The sequence below is a fragment of the Hemibagrus wyckioides genome, linkage group LG07, assembly GCF_019097595.1.
Source record: "Hemibagrus wyckioides isolate EC202008001 linkage group LG07, SWU_Hwy_1.0, whole genome shotgun sequence".
Lineage (NCBI taxonomy): Eukaryota > Metazoa > Chordata > Actinopteri > Siluriformes > Bagridae > Hemibagrus > Hemibagrus wyckioides.
Window position 1 is genome coordinate 31,564,901 of NC_080716.1, and position 18,109 is coordinate 31,583,009.

Here is an 18,109-nt window from a genome sequence, read left to right on the forward strand (position 1 = left end):
GTATCTGTAATGGTGTAGTATTCATTTTATAGAATTTATAATGTTAAGCTATTAGTGTAGACAATTGCAGTGTTTCAGAACGTGCTGAAATAAAGTTTAAATGTTACATTTAAGATTTTTTTATTGATTATATTTTTATTAATTCATTAAGATATTTTTTTTATATTATTTACAAAATATATTTTATTGTTTTAACCAGAGCCTGACCCACCAGTTTCTACTGCCTCACCCAGTTAAACAGGTAAATGAATTAATTATATATACCGTGATTCTGCATGTATTTTAATATCCATAATACTTCATTGTGCTCTAATATTCATTACTGTCTACAGTTTGAGTATAGTATAGTTTATCTGCAATTGCATAGTAGTATACAGTTAATACACATCAGTCGTATAAAGAAGTGTGTTTACAAAAGTGATGAAAACAAAGGTTGCAATACAGTGGATAATAAATAACAAATAAACACCAATCCCTCTCTTTCTCACTGCTGCATGATGAAGGAGCTCTGAAGCATGTTGTTTGTTCGTCTCCCAGGCTGTGTCTGTTCCCTTATTTCATTACTGCAACTACAAGAGAGGAAAAAGACATATATATATATATATATATCTAAAACCTGTAGTCATACAATAGCTACAACAGTCTGCATCTGATACTAGATATAAAAGTGTCTAATATTTTCTTATTGAACATTTAATCACAGAAAGAAATGCAGAAATCTTTCCACACAGGTGAAAATAGACCAGATCAGTGCTGTATCGGATTTCAGACACAACCAATGCCTGTAAGAGTCACATTACAGAATATGAAGAGACAAATCTTCAGTGTACAAAACCTGGTTGTTTTCATGTAGAAACCCCCCTTGTTTCTTATTTTAAACAAATAAAAAATGAAAAAATTTTCATGTCTATTGTTTCTTTATGGTTGTGTGTAACAGAATCTAACTTTATATTATCTTGGAGGTTTGGGGCGTGTCAGAGTGTCTGATTTTCTGATTTTATTACAGTTTCACACTGATGTAAATCTTCTCTCTCCTCTGCAGCTTTACCCTGAAGAACGGTGGTCAGCGGTGTGGAGACCCCAGTGTCGAGTGGGTGAAGGATCACATGAACAAAATTAACCAGCATCTGTTTAACAACTAGATCAATTCTACAGAGAGTGTTTAAATCCTCTCTCCATTAATAAGGAATGAATATTTCTTTTACAAAATGGACTTTTTTACAGTCAGCTTTTTGCTATAAATCTAAACAAAATCTGACTTAATCTTTGCATATTAATTAAATTTAAAAATTTTAATATGTGTCATATCTACTTCCACTTTAATTGCCCGATAAGGCCCATCCTGATTCTTTCAAAGCAGACCTCGAGCAATGGCCACTATTGGTGTGGGGCGGCCGATTCACAAACTGGCATTTGCACCATAACCACGTTGAGGTTTGTTTACATACTGAAACCAGCAATGTGTGGTATATACTGCCCTGGACACTGCAGTATATGGTAGATCCCAGTTTGGTGTTGGGGCATACACCGCCCCTTGTGGTGCTTTGGAGATCCAGAACAAGGACCCCACCTTTCCAAAATTACTTTTAATTTAATGAAGCTCATATCTGACTTTTCACTATGCTTACATACATATATGTATAGGAAATATCGTGGGTATGTATGCATATATATGCAAACACACACACACACAAACACATTATATATATATATATATATATATATAATGTCAGTGTCTCAATAATTTGTCATGTGCCCTTGACCATCAATTACAGCTTGACCACGACGTCTCATGCTGTTCACGAGTCGACTTATTGTCTGCTGAGGCATGGCATTCCACTCTTCTTGAAGGGCGGCCCTCAGGTCATTGAGGTTCTGGGGTGCAGGGTTACGAGCCTCTACACGGCGACTCGGCTGAACCCAGAGGTTCTTTCAACTTTTGTTTATCTTTTTAATAAAAAAATAGGATACAAACCAGACTGGCTGGAGACATGTTACTGCAGACATCCATAAAAGACTAGAAAAACAGAAATTACACACTCGATTAACTCTTAACTCATATGACACATAATTGCTAGAAAGTTAGACACTGACACCATGTGCATGAGAAATGAACTGGATCCTGATCGTTGGACGACCGAGAAAATTCATTACATTTATAACACCCTGTAAAAGTGTCAAATGTGTTAATTATATGTTTAAATACATGCACGCTAACTACTGTTTCAACATCATTCACTTGCAGTTTATTGTCATTACAATTACTTCATTAATGTGTTGGAGGGAAAATAAACATACATACCCACAGCAGTGATACAGAAATCTGCCGCGTTACCGCAAGAGAAAAGGGACAAAATACAATGGCTGCAGTTCCATACTTAGCCACAGGAGGGGGCCCTCAAATGAATATAATTAAGCAGCTGATTTTATGGAATTCACACACTAGAATCTATAAATGTTCTTTTTAACTGTTACACTTATATTTATTTTGTATATTTACATTTAGAAAAGGTTCTACACAGTTTTTACACATACATTATATATGTACAAATTTAATTTAGATTAGCAATGGTGTTATGGAGTTAGTATAGGGGTATCTATAGGGGTGTAGGCTAAGTAAAGCATTAAATTTAGAGTATATGACAGATGCCCTCGTCCACACCAACTCACATTTATCTCAATTATTCAGCTGAACAGTTAAGAAGGTTGAAGTTAAGGACCTCCATCAGGGCCCAGCAGTTGCAGCTTGGTGGTGCTGGGATTTGAACTCATGACATGATTTGAATATTTTTGTTCTTTAATATACTTCCAGTGCATTTATCAGCTTCAACTCTACTCACATTTGATGTTGTGCTTATACATATGAACAAAAACTATGTATTTATGAATACAAAGATCAACACAACACATCAAAATATGAACATAAAGCATCTTCATTTTATTTTACAAGATTAATACAGTAGTGTGTGATGAGTTTGGTTGTGATATTTTAGAAAATCAGTTTCTCCCTGGTTTTAGGTGACAACCGCAGCACTGATTCTTGTGATAGAGGTGTTATTAAACCAGAACCACACTCTCTCACTCTTCTAAACAGCTTCCTCAAACTAAAAAATGAGGTGATATCTGTGTATCTGGTGAGATTCATTTTTCATTGTTTTCCTGTATTTTGTGGAGTGGGAGTATCATTGGTGCAGCACTTCCGCTGCTCAAAGTTCATGTGTTATGGGTCAGTCTCAGACTGTGAGTACACACTGAGGATAATGACCGTACTGTGGTTCTCCTCTCCAGTAACTTGGGTAAGTTTATTCCTGTTCTTTAAAATGATATTTCATTGCTGGTTACATGAAATAAGCTGATTGTAGTGTTTGTGTTGTTTGCTGAAGTTTAGTGTTTGTCTGAAGGCTACAGTTTGTCCGGTCAGAACAATGAAGTCTCACAGTGAAACTGAAATTCTCCATCAGTTCCTTTATTGGTTCTGCATAGAAATGTGCTTCTGTCAACATAAAATACAGATATAAATATTTATAGAGAAAAACAAGACAATATTATTACAGATTAAGAGAGAGAGAGAGAGAGAGAGAGATCAATACTTTTTACTTTTTTATTAGACAAAAGACTAGAAACTAGAATATGGAAGTTAAAGCTGTTCATGAACCGAACACGTGATCTTGGCTTCTGTGAAAATCCTGCTGAAAGGGTAAACAACTCTAGTGCGCATGCGTGCGGCTTGAGACACATAGTATAATAACATGAAGAGCATTAAATCTAAATATCGCTGAAATAGATTGTTCTTCAAATCGCTCTTCAAAGTTGGCGGTAGACATTCCGTTATGGTATATACTTACAGTGTGATACACGCATGCGCAGACACAATGTTACTCCTGGGATCTGGAGGAATTATCTGATGTTCCTGTAGAAACTTTTTCCATCATACTGATCCTAACCACTTTCCCTTTACCGTTAGCACGCGCTCTCTTTACATCTGTACTCCAGGGGAAAGTTCTGGAATAGTCCATCTCTCACCGAGAGACGGGGGGGGACTGGAGGAGTCCATGTTTATTAGGGGGCGGGAGATAAAGGGCTGGTGATTTCGTGACGTAGATGTGGGAAAGGGCAGAAAAGATACTTGTTGTGTTTAATTGTGTTTGATTTGTAACACATGGAGATTGAACAGTACATTATTTAACACTGAACTATTTAAATATCTTAAACTTTACATATTATTATATATTATGTTCCAGATGTGGGTTAATATTCTATAAAATATTTAAATATCAGTGTGTATAAGTATGGTATGTAACTCGGTGTTCCCATAGAGGGGGAAGTCATTACCTCCTGATGTACTGATGATATTCCCCTGTTTCAGAAATAAACAGAACTGGATCATCTTCTGGTGGCTGTCTAGTCCTTTGTGTTCATTGATGTCCATCTGAAACCTGATACATCTGCATTAATACCATTCTGTTCCTGACCATCATCATCATCATCATCATCATCATCACCATCAGCAGTCATGTTCTCTCGTTCTCTCCTGCTGGTTCTGCTGGTTCTTGTCTGTCTTCAATCCTTCACAACAGCCCAGAGTAAGATGAAGTTATTTTTATTTAGTATTTTACTTTTCTTTCTGTTATGATGTCTTCTACTAAGATCTCTTAGTAGTAGTAGTAAACTCCTGGTTTATTGTGATGCTGAATTTCCTAAAAAGACGAGCAGGTTGCTGAAAATAAGCAGTGTTAATAAACCCCTGTGTGTTTGTCACACTGTTACAGTAAAATACTGAGTGATGTGGTGTGATGAAGCAGAGTTACTGTTACCACTGTAAAGTTGATGATTTTCCTGTAACAGCATGTCCCCAAGTGTTTTATTACTCTTATACCACAGCAGATTTATTTAATATATATGTTTTGCTTTGTTTATATATAAATTTAATGTCATTGAAAGAAGTTTATTAAATAAGTGAGTTCCTGTTCTCACTGCTATAAACAGTTGTTCCTCACCAGCCTCTCTTTATTCTCTCTTCAAGCATAAACTCCTCTGTCCTGAAGATGTTAAGATGTTCCATAAACCTGCTTAGAGAAAACTTCACCATGTCACACACGTTTTTCAATCTGTTTATGCCTCACATCATCCATAAGAGTCCCTGTGAATGAGCTGTTGCTATGGAAACAATTAGAATCAGTGCATTAATATAAACCTGCACTACTGTCAGAGCTGCTGTTATAGAAAACTAATCAACACCTTCTGACCAATCAGAGTCCAGAATTCAACTGTGACATAATACAGTTTAATAGCTACAACAGTCTGCATCTGATACTAGATATAAAAGTGTCTAATATTTTCTTATTGAACATTTAATCACAAAACTAAATGCAGAAATGTTTTCACACAGATCAAAATGCAAATGGACCAAAGACGTGCTGTGTCAGATTTCAGACAAAACCAATCCCTGTAAGAGTCATTACAGCGTATGAAGAAACAGATATTTGGTGTTCAAAACCTGGAGTCATGTAAGTTTTCAGACCCTTGTTTATTTATTCAGTTAAATTTAATTAATATTAAAAGTTAGTATTTTCATGTTTATTATTTCTTTATGGTTATGTGTAACAGAATCTAACTTTATATTATCTTGGAGGTTTGGGGCGTGTCAGAGTGTCTGATTTTCTGATTTTATTGCAGTTTCACACTGATGTAAATCTTCTCTCTCCTCTGCAGCTTTACCCTGAAGAACGGTGGTCAGCGGTGTGGAGATCCCAGTGTCGAGTGGGTGAAGGATCGCATGAACAAAATTGACCAGCGTCTGTTTAACAGCCAGACTTCAACTGAAAGTGAGTGAAGCTCTATACATTAATAAAAAAAATTCATATTTCTTTTACAAAATATCATTTTGTCTATGTTAGCACTGTTGCCTCACAGCAAGAAGGTCCTGGGTTCGAATCCCGGGGTCGAACAGGCTGGGGCCTTTCTGTGTGGAGTTTGCATATTCTCCCCGTGCCTGCGTGGGTTTACTCCGGTTTCCGGGTATAGACAATGAATGAATAAAATACCCATTTCTGCCTTTTAAGAAGAATAAACACTTTATTTGAAGCAGGGTTAAGTATCAGTTTTGTCTGTTTTTTCTTATGAACTTGATATCAATAAACTATGACTGACTGCTGGATGGCTAAATTTGACATTCAAATGATTGAACACATTTCGGCAGAGGTCTAGTTTCCTTAATAGTGTAGTACTAGTCATAGTAGTGTAGACAGTCAGTTTATTTTAGTATGTGCTTCCATTGCCGGTCGTCCAGTCATCCTGCAGGCCATCTGTCTTCCGCCCCATGACTCAGTGGAACAGAAGAGGCTGCACTTGCTCTGCCCAGTCAGAGCCCTTAAGAGTTATGTCCACCACTCTAGCTCGTGGCGTAAGTCCCCCCCCCCTTATTCATCTGCTTTGTGAGCTGGAACAAGAGTATTCTTGTGTCCAAGCAGTACTTGGCACACTGGGTGGTAGAGGCCATTACCCAGGCCTACGAGGCATGTGGTATTGCTTCGCCTTTAGGGGTCAGGGCTCACTCCATTAGGGGTGTCACCTCTCGAGGAGATTTGTGCTGTGGTGGGCTGATCCTCTCCGCACATCTTTATCAGGTTTTATAATCTGGACCTGGACCACTCTCCTGGGTCTCAGGTCCTTCAGGGCTATTAGGTGTTCTGTTCCTGGTCTGCTCGTGCTCTCTCATGCCCCCTGGGACAGACATCGACCGGTGTGTGGTGGTGTGGGTATTGACGTTCTCATAGCATCAGTCATGTTGCAGCGTCGAGTTCCCTCGAAAGGGAACTACAACAGGTTTCGTATGTAACCCGGTTCCCTGAGGAGCAAACAAGATGCTCCGTCACTGGCCACACCCAGATCGTCCTCTCACACTTCATTCAGACAAAAGGTAAGCTGAATGGATGTGACGCAGATGTGCTTATATGGACATGCTGGCACATATTTCTCCCTCACGTGTCCTGTTGTGTCCTGTCACATGTGTATTTTGTGTGATGCCTTTCCTATTGTTCTCCTTCCTGTTGTATCACCTGTTCCCTATTTACCTTAATGTCTAGCCCTATAAATAAGGACCCTTGTGGCCTTGTCGGTCATTGTTCATCTGCTCTGTGGTTTTGTCCTGTATCTGGTTATGGCATGTTCTTGTTTTTGATTTCAGTAACATCATGTCTAGTGTTAGGTCAGTCTGCCCCATGTCTTGTGTTTATGTTAATAAATCAGTATTTCATTAAATCCTGCACCTGGGTCTTTCTCCATGGCATATCAGTGCATGCAACCATCACGGAGGTCCCGGTTCACGCCCCGCACGGGGTGAGGGCACCCAGACATTACAATAATTTTTACGACCAATTAAATAAAAAATTTAATGCACCATTTCGTAACCCTTTACATAAGATATAGGAGGAAGAGTTGGGTCACTGTCCTCATTCAGTCTTACCATGGTCTGTATTTGAATCTGTTATTAGCTCCAACCTGACTTTCAAGTAAAGTGTCTAAGATGTCAGTTAGGTTTCCTTCAGTCCATTCTTCCCTCAGTGTCCATAACTCAAAGTTCTGTTGTCCACAATTTACTGTTTATGTTGTCTGGTTTCTGATATTCCTCCACACTATTCTTAAAACAAGATTCTTAACCTAAAACAACCTACAAATTGGTTCTCTGTCCTAATGGACTCTTTTAATTCTCTCTCTTTGTGATGTTACTCCACAGTGTTATTATAGTGGACTTTCCATAACCAGCCACAAAATATCACCTACAGTGCAAAATCTGCAATAAGCCAATGGATAATAATGACATTTTCAATAACGTTTAAAACACAACTTCATATATTATTAATCCTTCTATGACCCTCATATGACCCATAATTTTGTTGCAGCAATTTTAGGATTCATCAGTAATCAGCTTCACACACTCTAACCCACTGTGTCATATCCCACAAGCAACTGATTGTTATCAGACAAATATTCCAAAAGACAATGTGACAATGAAAAATAAAGGAAATGAAAAATGCTAATAAATAAACAAATACATTTATTTATTTTTTTATTTTACTCCAAGTAACTTTACTCCTTCTTCTCCAAGTCAGTGTTTTAATGAGAAAAGTGTTCATTTTTCAACCTTTTTATTAACAAAAAGCATTTTATTTATGTACTGAAACAAGCTTTCAGAGTGCTGTCAGATGATAAGTCTATGAGTTCTTCCAAAAGTCTAGATGGGGAGGTAGCTGGAAGCTTTTCCTCAATGTTTTCTGTTTTTTCCAGAGGTCAGAAGCTGCTTGATCCTCAGACAGTGCAGGAAAATAACAGTCAAATTTCTCTGACATCTTTGAGAGGTGCACTGTAACATGGGGTTTGATGATATCAAAATCTAGTTCCTTCTCTGCTAGAAAGGCACTCATTTATTCAAACATGTTACAGGTTCCTAAAAGTGCACAGGATTTATATAGTTTTAGCTTTCTTTTGAAAGCCTCAACTCATTCATGCTGGATAATGCAGTTTGTGTTTGCACCCTTCGTTGCACTGTTCAGTTTGTTTGATTCATTGAGTATGTCTGCAAGGTAGCTAAGTAGTGGGAGCCATTTTTCATTTCTCAAAAAATCAGCAAGATCAGACCTCTTGTCTACAACAAAATCACAAAGCTCCTTCCTCAGTTAAAAGATGCAAGTCAGCATTCGTCCCTGGGATAACGATCTCACCTCTGTGTACATGAGCAGCAAGTGATTTTCAGCAACCACTTCTTCACAGAAAGGCTGTGAACAATCTGGAGTTTGCTGCTCTCCAATCATTGTAGCCTGTTGTCGAACGTGATGTAGAGTAGGTTCTATATCTTTTGTGGCAAGAGCATTTCGGTGAAAAAAGTAATGTGTAACGGCTTTTATCTGCTGGACCACTCCGGAGTGCTTGCCCATCATCACTGCAACTCTGTCTGTGCAGATGCCGATGCAGTTAGCCCAGTTTATTTCATTCGATGTCAAGAAACAATCCATCACTCTGAAAATATCCTTTGTCGTTGTAATAGTGCGTAGCTCCTTACAAAACAAAAAGTCCTTATGTACTTCCTTTTTCCATTAGCGAGCATATGCAAGCAGTTGTGACATTTTTCACTCGCCCATTGACTCATCTACAGGTACATCTCAAAAAATGAGAATATCATGAAAAAGGTCAATATTTTTTGTCACTCAGTTCAGAAAGTGAAACCCATATATTATATATAGATTCATTACACATAGAGTGAAATATTTCAATAGATTCTCTATGGGGTTTAGGTCAGGCGAGTTTGCTGGCCAAGCATATTAACACCATGGTCATTGAACCAGCTTTTGGTACCTTTAGCAGTGTGGGCAGGTGCCAAGACCTGCTGGAAAATGAAATCAGCATCTCCATAAAGCCTGTCAGCAGAAGGAAACATGAAGTGCTCTAAGATTTCCTGGTAGATGGCTGCGTTGACTGTGGACTTCAGAAAACACAGTGGACCAACACCAGCAGATGACATGGCAGCCCAAATCATCACTGACTGTGGAAACTTCACACTGGACTTCAAGCAACATGGATTCTGTGCCTCTCCACTCTTCCTCCGGACTCTGGGACCTTGATTTCCAAATGAAATGCAAAACTTACTTTCATCTGAAAAGAGGACTTTGGACCACTGAGCAACATGCTGTCTCTGGTTCAGGAGTGGCTTGACACGAGGAATGCGACATTTGTAGGCCATGTCTAGGATTCGTCTGTGCGTAGTGGCTCTTGATGCGCTGACTCCAGCCTCAGTCCACTTCTTGTGAAGCTCCCCCAAATTCTTGAATGGATTTTGCCTGGCAATCCTCTCAAGGCTGCGGTTATCCCTTTTGCTGGTGCACCTTTTCCTACCACACTTTTTCCTTCCACTCAACTTTCTATGAATATGCTTGGATACAGCACTCTGTGAACAACCAGCTTCTTTAGCAATGACCTTTCATGGCTTCCCCTCCTTGTGGTGTCAATGACTGTCTTCTGGACAACTGTCAAGTCAGCAGTCTTCCCCATGATTGTGTAGCCTACTGACCCAGACTGAGAGACCATTTAAAAGCTCAGGAAACCTTTGCAGGTCTTTTGAGGTAATTAGCTGATTAGGGTGTGACATCATGACTTTCAAATATTGAACTTTTTCACAATATTCTAATTTTCTGAGACAGAATTTTGGGTTTTCCTTATCTGTAAGCCATAATCATCACAATTTCAAAAAAATTGAAATATTTCACTCTATGTGTAATGAATCCAGGGGCGTCATAAGTGGGGGGAAAAGGGTGACTGAGTGCATAGGGCCCTGGTATCAGTGGCATGTGAGGGCCCCTGGCTGCCCTGCCCTCAAAGATCCTCAAATAGTATTATTATTATTGTGAAATTGAGTGTACAGTGCCTACACTTGCACGCAGTATTCTGATCCTCGCTGTTGTTTGTATGGGCACCTCATATAGGAACAGGGTGCACGCAAATGTGAATGATTTAATTGGTTATTCAAGAACAATGCCAAATGATAATTGGCTGTGAGGGAGCACCGGAGCATGGATTCAGCAGTCAGAATTAAGCAAGCGCCGAGCGGGCAAGTTGAGACCGACGCCGTGATATGCACAATGTCCAAACAAAAATCAGGCTACCAAAAAAGAGGGAGAGAGGAAACAAAATGAAGGGAAACAACTTCTCCCAAGTGTTTCCTCTAAGAGAGCAGGTGAGAATGTGTTTTGTGATAAGAAAAACAATGTTACAAAGCTAGCAATTGAAAATCTTAGCTTACTTTAAACTTTGAAATAACATGTAAAGTGTTTGAAGGTGAGGCAATTTTTAAGAGATAAAATATGAAGAATAATATGAAATCTGTGTGTGAACTGTACAGTACATTACAGAATTCATGGATCTAGCTCAAAATATTAGAATGAGAAACCCTCTGTTCCCCGGCCCTGTCTCAGAGAGTGCAGCAGTGGGGCCATCACAACAAGGTTCTACTGCTAGTGTTTCAGCCTTTTTCACTTTTGATTATTTTATTTATTTTGAGTTGGACAGACATGCTTTGAAAGAAGGCAAAGTGGTGATTTGAGTTATATTGTGTTTATTTATTTATATTACTGATTGAAAGAATAATAATGTTCTTACGAGCACGATGTCTCTTAATAAAACACAATTCAAATAAAAAAAAATCATTAAGTTGTCATTTTTATCTATAAGGGGATACCTGAGGTACTTTATTTATAGCAGGGGTGTCCAATCTTATCTGCAAAGGGCCGGTGTGGTGCAGGTTTTCATTCCAACTGAGCAGAAGCCACACCTGAGTCTGCTAAAAGCCAAGATCTACTGATTATCCATTTGGAATCAAGTATAGCACCTGCTTGGTTGGAATGAAAACCTGCACCCACACCGGCCCTTTCTGGATAAAATTGGACACCCCTGATTTATAGTATAAAGTCACAGAGGTAGCCAAAGTCAATCCTGGAGAGCCGCTGTCCTGTGGATTTTAGCTTCAAACCTAAGACGAAGAAGAAAAAACAAAACAAAACATAACTGACGATAGTATTCCTGAAGACCTTGGTTAGCTTGTTCAGGTGTGCTTGATTAAGGTTGGAGCTAAACTCTGTAGGACAGTGGCCTTCCAGGACCGACAATACCTATCTTGCTATAGCACAATTTATACACAAAATTTATTTCTGTGCTGCATTAACATGCATGCAATGCAAAGAATGTTTTAATACTATACATGGTATTAGAATTTTTTAATAATGTTCTTTTCAATTTTACATCACTGATTTGACAACAATTACTGTATCAGTGAGTGAAGTGTGTATACTTTTATACTATTATTTAAAAAAAAGTGATAAATAGCATGGATCATAAGATGATGGGAAAGGGGCCCTCCATACACTGTCTTTGCATAGGGCCCAAGAATTGGGGCTACACCCCTGAATGAATCTATATAATATATGGGTTTCACTTTCTGAACTGAGTGACAAAAAATATTGACCTTTTTCATGATTTTCTAATTTTTTGAGATGTACCTGTATAGTGAAGTCATTGCTGTAAAGCCGTGCTGCACACTGTTCTTTGATGTCTTTGGACATGCAGACGATGTGGCTCTTGACTGTGTCTTTTAAAAGCATTATTTCAGCTGCTTGCCTGGACTTCTCCTCTCCAAATTCTCTCACAATTGCAGTAACACATCTCAAAACTAAAGTTTCCTCGACAGTGTGTGCTTTTTTGCTGTTTGTTTTTCTGTTTGACAGTTTTATCGGCTACAGTATAGCATCATTTGAGTAGCTTTTTATTCACACATATGTTTTTATTTCAGTCTGTGCACTAGCCAGTTGTTTTTTCTTTGTATTGCACGTGATTTACATGCAAATGTCTGATCAATTTAGATGGTCTCATACACTCATTTGATAACACTTTAGAGCAGACAATGCACTGTGGCTGAGGTGAATGCTTGTTTTTTTTTTTTATTTCAATGTATTAATAATAAAATTAATTACATGTAGGAATATATTTAAATTAATTAGTATTTTTTTCATGACCCACCTGGAGGATCACTGAGGCCCTCTAGTGGGCCATGGCTCCCTGGTTGAGAACCCCTGGTTTAAATGGGACATTAGAATTGATTATCTTATATAAAATTTGAGAGTTAATTCAAGTGGACAGGCCTGTACCAACAAAGGATAGAAATAGGCCACTTCTAAATGAGACAATGGACCAGAATTTCTTAATGTAAAACGAGTGTACAGACCTTTAATAAAATTAAACATTTTGCCTGGGCAACGAACAATAGAGAGAGAATTATTATGTATATTTCATCAAACCGAGTTTGACAGGTCTGACAGCCAATCAGAATCGTCAACGTCACATTGTCCCGCCCCCTTTCAACCAATCAGAATCGTTCACGTCACAATGTCCCGCCCCTTTTCAGCCAATCAGAAAAACGTATCCGTCACAATATCCCGCCCCCCTTTCATCCGATGAGGTTGATTGATGGGGTGGGGTTACATATTCCCTTAGTTATCAGAATCTTAATCACACACACACATACACACACACACACATGCGCACAAACCGTCAGTACGTGACACACACACACACACACGTGCACAAACCGTCAGTACGTGACACACACACACACACACACGTGCACAAACCGTCAGTACGTGACACACACACACACACACACGTGCACAAACCGTCAGTACGTGACACATACACACACGTGCACAAACCGTCAGTACGTGACACACACACACACACACACGTGCACAAACCATCAGTACGTGACACACACACACACACGTGCACAAACCGTCAGTACGTGACACACACACACACGTGCACAAACCGTCAGTACGTGACACATACACACACGTGCACAAACCGTCAGTACGTGACACACACACACACACACGTGCACAAACCGTCAGTACGTGACACACACACACACACACACGTGCACAAACCGTCAGTACGTGACACACACACACACGTGCACAAACCGTCAGTACGTGACACACACACACAGACACACGTGCACAAAGGGGTGTATTCATGTACAGGGGTGTCGGGTGTGTCATGTACAGGGGTGTTGTGTGTGTCATGTACAGGGGTGTTGTGTGTGTCATGTACAGGGGTGTCGGGTGTGTCACGTACAGGGGTGTTGTGTGTGTCATGTACAGGGGTGTTGTGTGTGTCACGTACAGGGGTGTCGGGTGTGTCACGTACAGGGGTGTTGTGTGTGTCATGTACAGGGGTGTTGTGTGTGTCACGTACAGGGGTGTTGTGTGTGTCACGTACAGGGGTGTTGTTTGTGTCATGTACAGGGGTGTTGTTTGTGTCATGTACAGGGGTGTTGATTGTGTCATGTACAGGGGTGTTGTGTGTGTCACGTACAGGGGTGTTGTGTGTGTCATGTACAGGGGTGTTGTGTGTGTCACGTACAGGGGTGTTGTTTGTGTCATGTACAGGGGTGTTGTGTGTGTCACGTACAGGGGTGTTGTGTGTGTCACGTACAGGGGTGTTGTTTGTGTCATGTACAGGGGTGTTGTTTGTGTCATGTACAGGGGTGTTGTGTGTGTCACGTACAGGGGTGTTGTTTGTGTCATGTACAGGGGTGTTGTGTGTGTCACGTACAGGGGTGTTGTGTGTGTCACGTACAGGGGTGTTGTGTGTGTCACGTACAGGGGTGTTGTTTGTGTCATGTACAGGGGTGTTGTGTGTGTCACGTACAGGGGTGTTGTGTGTGTCACGTACAGGGGTGTTGTTTGTGTCATGTACAGGGGTGTCGGGTGTGTCACGTACAGGGGTGTTGTTTGTGTCATGTACAGGGGTGTTGTGTGTGTCACGTACAGGGGTGTTGTTTGTGTCATGTACAGGGGTGTTGTGTGTGTCACGTACAGGGGTGTTGTGTGTGTCATGTACAGGGGTGTTGTGTGTGTCACGTACAGGGGTGTCGGGTGTGTCACGTACAGGGGTGTTGTTTGTGTCATGTACAGGGGTGTCGGGTGTGTCACGTACAGGGGTGTTGTGTGTGTCACGTACAGGGGTGTTGTGTGTGTCACGTACAGGGGTGTTGTGTGTGTCACGTACAGGGGTGTTGTGTGTGTCACGTACAGGGGTGTTGTGTGTGTCACGTACAGGGGTGTTGTGTGTGTCATGTACAGGGGTGTTGTGTGTGTCATGTACAGGGGTGTTGTGTGTGTCATGTACAGGGGTGTCGGGTGTGTCACGTACAGGGGTGTTGTGTGTGTCACGTACAGGGGTGTTGTGTGTGTCATGTACAGGGGTGTCGGGTGTGTCACGTACAGGGGTGTTGTGTGTGTCACGTACAGGGGTGTTGTGTGTGTCACGTACAGGGGTGTTGTGTGTGTCATGTACAGGGGTGTTGTGTGTGTCACGTACAGGGGTGTCGGGTGTGTCATGTACAGGGGTGTTGTGTGTGTCACGTACAGGGGTGTTGTGTGTGTGTGTGTGTGTGCGTGTGTGAGATTGTGGGTGTTGATGGTTTACGACCCCTTCAAAGAGTTTGATATAAACACAGTTTTTCAAAGTTGAGCTCACATTTAAATGGTATCCAGTTTTATAAAATCAGTGCAAACTGATTAAAGATCAAAGTTATTTAGGTACTCTAGTGATGTCTTGTTAAGCATTGCATCATTATACATAAATTCCATTAAAACGATTACCATTAACTTGCACAATTTTTTCCCCAAAGATTACATTTCTCAATTTAATTGTGTAATGGTATATAAACAATGACCATTACCAAACAATATCTTCTAGTGTTCATCTAGAACTTCTACAAATGAATTTTACAAATTTTTAGCACATTTCAGATCACTTTGTCATAAATGTTGGCCAGCATATCTAATATCATAATACAAAATAATAATAATAATAATAATAATAATAATAATAATAATAATAATAATAATAATAATAATAATAATAATTAAACATTTTAAGTTTTTTTTTTTCATAGACCTGTCACATACAAGAACTTTTTGGAGTTTACTTATTGTCACAAAACACCAGAGAAGAACAGGCAATGGAGTATTTAAACCCCAGAAGGGGTATGTTTATTGAGAACGGAGAACTGAAAGCGGGTGGAAAGAGGGAGAGTGGAGAATACTCAGCTTTTTGGAGGACACTGTGAGCCGGAGCTGGAGGGAGATGATGCCGTGAGTGGAGATGAGTGGAGTTGGGAAGAGAAGCGATCATGGAGGAGAAAAAGGAGGAGAAGGTAGTAGTCGGGCAAAACAGGGGAAGAGCGGTAGCTATAATGCTAACAAATGTCACCGTGATATGAAGTCGGTGTCTAAACGAGACCAGACAGGGAAGCAGTGGAGAGAGTGCTCTTAAATAGGGGAGTGGAGGTGAACTAGATCAGTACTCGGGAGAGTGAGTGCGCTGGCGAGGGGTTTGGTCCGGCGTGCCTGTGACACTCACCTGTTTTAACAATCAATTTTGTTCCAGAACCAAAATATATTTTCCAATTATCAGAGCTAGTCACACACACACACACACTGTACAAACCCAGAGCAAGAAGTGTGATCTCAAATATTTCCAATAATTCCTAAATTCTTGTTGTGTGTTTTAGCAGAATAAATCATTTTAAAGGCATTTTAAGAATTAATTAATTGAATTTTGAGAGACATCAGATTCAGTGGAATTGATATTTTTTCTTTTTGAATCATTTGTAATAATAGTTTTATGTAAGATCTAACTGTAAACTATACAATGTTTAATTTCAGTAACTTACTTGTTTTAACTGTCAGTAGTGTGTTTTGCCAAATGTCTTATATCCGGCAGTCACACATTATATGGACCAGGAGCAAAAACATTCTTACATAAGAAATTTATCTTTTAAAATTATTATTATTGATCCACTTCAGCATTTTGCCTTACCTTTACTTTATATACTCTTACATTTTTGTGTAATTTTATGTGCAACATCTAGCAGCTAGATTTTTATGTAGGTATTGTGAACAACAACACATGAATCCCAATTTGAAAGACTAGTTTTAGAGTTTTTAACATTATTGTTAAAACTGGAGGTCAATGTACATCTTAAAAATGCTAAATATTTTTCCTAATATTTGTTAGCCACTTACTTGTCTCAACAATAAGTTTGATTCCAGAGCCAAAGTAGATTCTCCTGGCCCCCTAAGCAAAAATTCTCTCTTCTAAAGCAATATTCATCAATTATTTTATTTTATTTTGTAATACTGATTGCTTCATGGAACTGTAAGTAAAAGTTGTATTATTTTACTGTATGTATTTTTGAGCATGACAATATGCCGGTGTTACATGCCAGTACTAGGTAACTAACGTAAACGCAGTCAAATTTCACAAAAACATCAGAAGGTTTAGAAAGATGATCTAAATTGATAGACATTGTTTGATATAACGCTTTTCTGCCAACTATAATCTTTGTGTGGTGATGCTTTAGGGAAAATTCAAACTGAATATATATATTTATAATTTGTTCAATGTCAGCACTTGCACATACCCAAGCATGTAAGAATATGTTTCTCTCAAAATTTGTTAGCCACTTACTTGTCTCAACAATAAGTTTGATTCCAGAGCCAAAGTAGATTCTCCTGGCCCCTTCAGTCACACACTGTTATTTTCCTGTGCATTAATTTTCTGGTTTTAAGCTGTTTTGGTGCCATATATTATCATATCTTATTTTGAACAATGACTGTATAGTATAAATCTTTTACCAGGCATTTTTTGCACATTACAGTATGTAGATATTAACGTTACAATATTGGGTACCAGTACTATTTCTAGGACTTCTACTCAGTCCAGTTTCTTAGAAACTTTATAATGTGATGCCTCAGTCTCAGTCTCAGTAAGCTCTTGATGTACAAAGCAAATATTATGACGCAGCTTTTGTGCAAAGTTAAAATTTGTTAACTACTAACAATTTAATGTCAGTAACTTACTTGTATTTACTGTCAGCACTATGCCAGTGCCAAAGAGGATCTTATTTCCAGCTCCAACATTCACACATTATGAGAACATGCAGCAAAAGCTTTTTTAAATAAGAACTGAATTTTAGCAGTAATTATTGTTCCACTTCAGCAGTTTACCTTACTTTATCATAATATATATATATATATTTTATTTTAGTGGAATTTCTACTTGTTTCTAGTTGAATAATTTTACATTACACATGTAGAATAAAATATAGACAGTCGATATGATTTTAAGATTTGTATTACAAAGATTAGCTTTACAGTTTTAAAAAAACTTTTCATAATGTGCATAAAAGGCTTACTTGTTTCAACGACTAACTGGATTAATTTATGTCAGTACCATTGGTAATTGTTATCTCCTTTAGTGACCACATAAATAAAATGTTATAAATTTAGGGTAGCTACCATACACATTTTTCACAATTTAAAAAATAACTTCACATTTTCACACTTTTCCTAATTTGTGAAAGAAAAATGTGAAAGACTTGAGATTCTGTGCTTAATTTGATTCCAAGAGAGTCTGTGGGGTGACTGTGGAACCTTCAGGAGATAAACTTATAAATTCTATGCTTTATCAATAGAAACATACTTGTCCATATGCTGAG

The 18,109-nt window shown here is 38.9% G+C and overlaps 1 protein-coding gene, 1 long non-coding RNA gene and 1 pseudogene across 8 annotated transcripts in view; 2 read left to right on the top strand and 1 right to left on the bottom strand.

The window, feature by feature from the left end:
- Positions 1-18,109, top strand: part of LOC131355885 (carcinoembryonic antigen-related cell adhesion molecule 5-like) — a 58,135-nt gene that overhangs the window by 14,528 nt on the left and 25,498 nt on the right. Inside the window, exons 1-4 of one of the 7 annotated variants that reach the window (XM_058394444.1) lie at positions 3,142-3,296; positions 4,367-4,583; positions 5,390-5,507; positions 5,713-5,825. The exons of 5 other annotated variants lie outside the window; for them this stretch is intronic. In XM_058394444.1, the coding sequence (XP_058250427.1) occupies positions 4,514-4,583; positions 5,390-5,507; positions 5,713-5,825 (301 nt within the window). In that variant the 5' untranslated portion in view covers positions 3,142-3,296; positions 4,367-4,513. Of the gene's footprint in view, positions 1-3,141; positions 3,297-4,366; positions 4,584-5,389; positions 5,508-5,712; positions 5,826-18,109 lie in introns of those variants that run through there. One more of the 7 variants, XM_058394445.1, reaches the window with a different exon arrangement.
- On the top strand, positions 271-1,977 carry LOC131355887 (C-C motif chemokine 3-like; annotated as a pseudogene).
- LOC131355888 (uncharacterized) lies at positions 2,918-4,059 on the bottom strand. Its single transcript, XR_009204956.1, has 2 exons — positions 3,846-4,059; positions 2,918-3,493 (listed from the first exon to the last, which is right to left on the bottom strand). It is a non-coding gene; the product is annotated as an uncharacterized LOC131355888 (long non-coding RNA).